Source organism: Canis lupus, chromosome 10 (assembly GCF_003254725.2).
Source record: "Canis lupus dingo isolate Sandy chromosome 10, ASM325472v2, whole genome shotgun sequence".
Taxonomy (NCBI): Eukaryota; Metazoa; Chordata; class Mammalia; order Carnivora; family Canidae; genus Canis; species Canis lupus.
In genome coordinates, this window is record NC_064252.1 from 68,048,978 (window position 1) to 68,050,562 (window position 1,585).

A 1,585-nucleotide genomic window follows, 5' to 3' on the forward strand; every position below is an offset into this window, starting at 1 on the left:
CCCTGTAGGCCAAGAGCACAGATGAGACTCTCACCCTGCCCTTTTCCAGTAGCACTAATCATAGCTCACATTGATAAAATACCATATTTTTAAAAGATTTTTACCTACATTTCCCAAATTTGATCATCACAACTATCGAAATTAGGTCAGGTATGAATAAACACCCAACCCGGAGAGATGGGTGACTTGTCTCGTATCTCATAACTGAGTCATGAGAGAATCTAACTCCCAATCAAGTGTTCCTTCCACATCATCAAACCACATTTAGTAAACAGAACCCTGAACGCAGTCTAGAAGTGCGGACGGCGGAAAAGTTCCAAAGGCACTTAATATACAGATATTTTAACATTTTGGTTTTAAACCACATTTTTCTTTTGAGCTGAAATCTGTCACATTGGTGTCACTTAGACCTGCCGGCTAATTTCCCATCGCCCACCTCCTCCCGGGTGCACGTGCCCTGGAACGGTTTTCAGGTGGCTCAGACCCCAAAGCAGGACAGCACGTTCTGGGTCACCCCGAAGATAACTCTCCTTGCAGGAGCCTCAGCGACCAGCACACATTTTAGGGAAGACTGTGCATGGAGCAGAATACGCTGCAGCAGGCGGCGCACAAGGTCTCCCAGGCTATTTCTTTCTTTGCAAGTTTCCCTTAGATTTGCTTCAAAATAAAAAGAGGGAGGAAGAAGTACATCGAAGATACAGATGTAAAAAGAAACTGGCGGAGTTCTCATGAATTCCAGGAGCCACCGCTCTTCCTCTTCCCCCGAGCGGCCTGAGGTGGCCTCCGGAGACAGTTCGCTACTCGCTGGACCCAGAAAACCCTACAAAATCATGCAAGTCGAGAGGTTCAAATCTTCGTGTTCACTTTAAGAACACACGTGAAACTGCCCAGGCCATCAAGGGTATGCATATTCGAAAAGCCACCAAGTATCTGAAAGATGTCACTTTGCAGAAGCAGCGTGTGCCATTCCGTCGTCGCTACAGTGGTGGAGTTGGTCGGTGTGCGCAGGCCAAACAGTGGGGCTGGACACAAGGTCGGTGGCCCAAGAAGAGTGCTGAATTTTTACTGCACATGCTTAAAAATGCGGAGAATAATGCTGAACTTAAGGGTTTAGATGTAGATTCTCCGGTCATTGAGCACATCCAGGTGAATAAAGCCCCCAAGATGCGACGTAGAACCTACAGGGCTCATGGCCGGATTAATCCATACATGAGCTCTCCCTGCCACATTGAGATGATTCTTACTGAAAAAGAGCAGATTGTTCCTAAACCAGAAGAGGAGGTTGCACAGAAGAAAAAGATACCCCAGAAGAAACTGAAGAAACAAAAACTTACGGCCCGGGAGTAAAATCTGCATAGAATAAATGCAAATAAAAATAAAAATAAAAATAAAAATAAAAATAAAAATAAAAATAAAAATAAAAATAAAAATAAAAATAAATTAAAATAAAATAAAATAAAATAAAATAAAATAAAATAAAATAAAGAAACTGGCGATGGGTACGTTGGGGCTCATCATACTCCTCTGTCTACTTTTGAATATGTTTCAAATTTTGTGGGAAAAAAAATTAAACAATATAGTAACC

At 42.4% G+C, this 1,585-nt stretch overlaps 1 protein-coding gene across 1 annotated transcript; it reads left to right on the top strand.

Annotated features, from left to right (window-relative positions):
• Positions 1–716: 716 nt before the first annotated feature.
• On the top strand, positions 717–1,385 carry LOC112675694 (60S ribosomal protein L17-like). The gene has a single exon (XM_035696614.2). It carries the CDS (start codon positions 904–906, stop codon positions 1,345–1,347), a length of 444 nt encoding a protein of 147 aa, XP_035552507.1. The 5' UTR covers positions 717–903; the 3' UTR covers positions 1,348–1,385.
• The last annotated feature ends 200 nt before the right edge of the window (positions 1,386–1,585 follow it).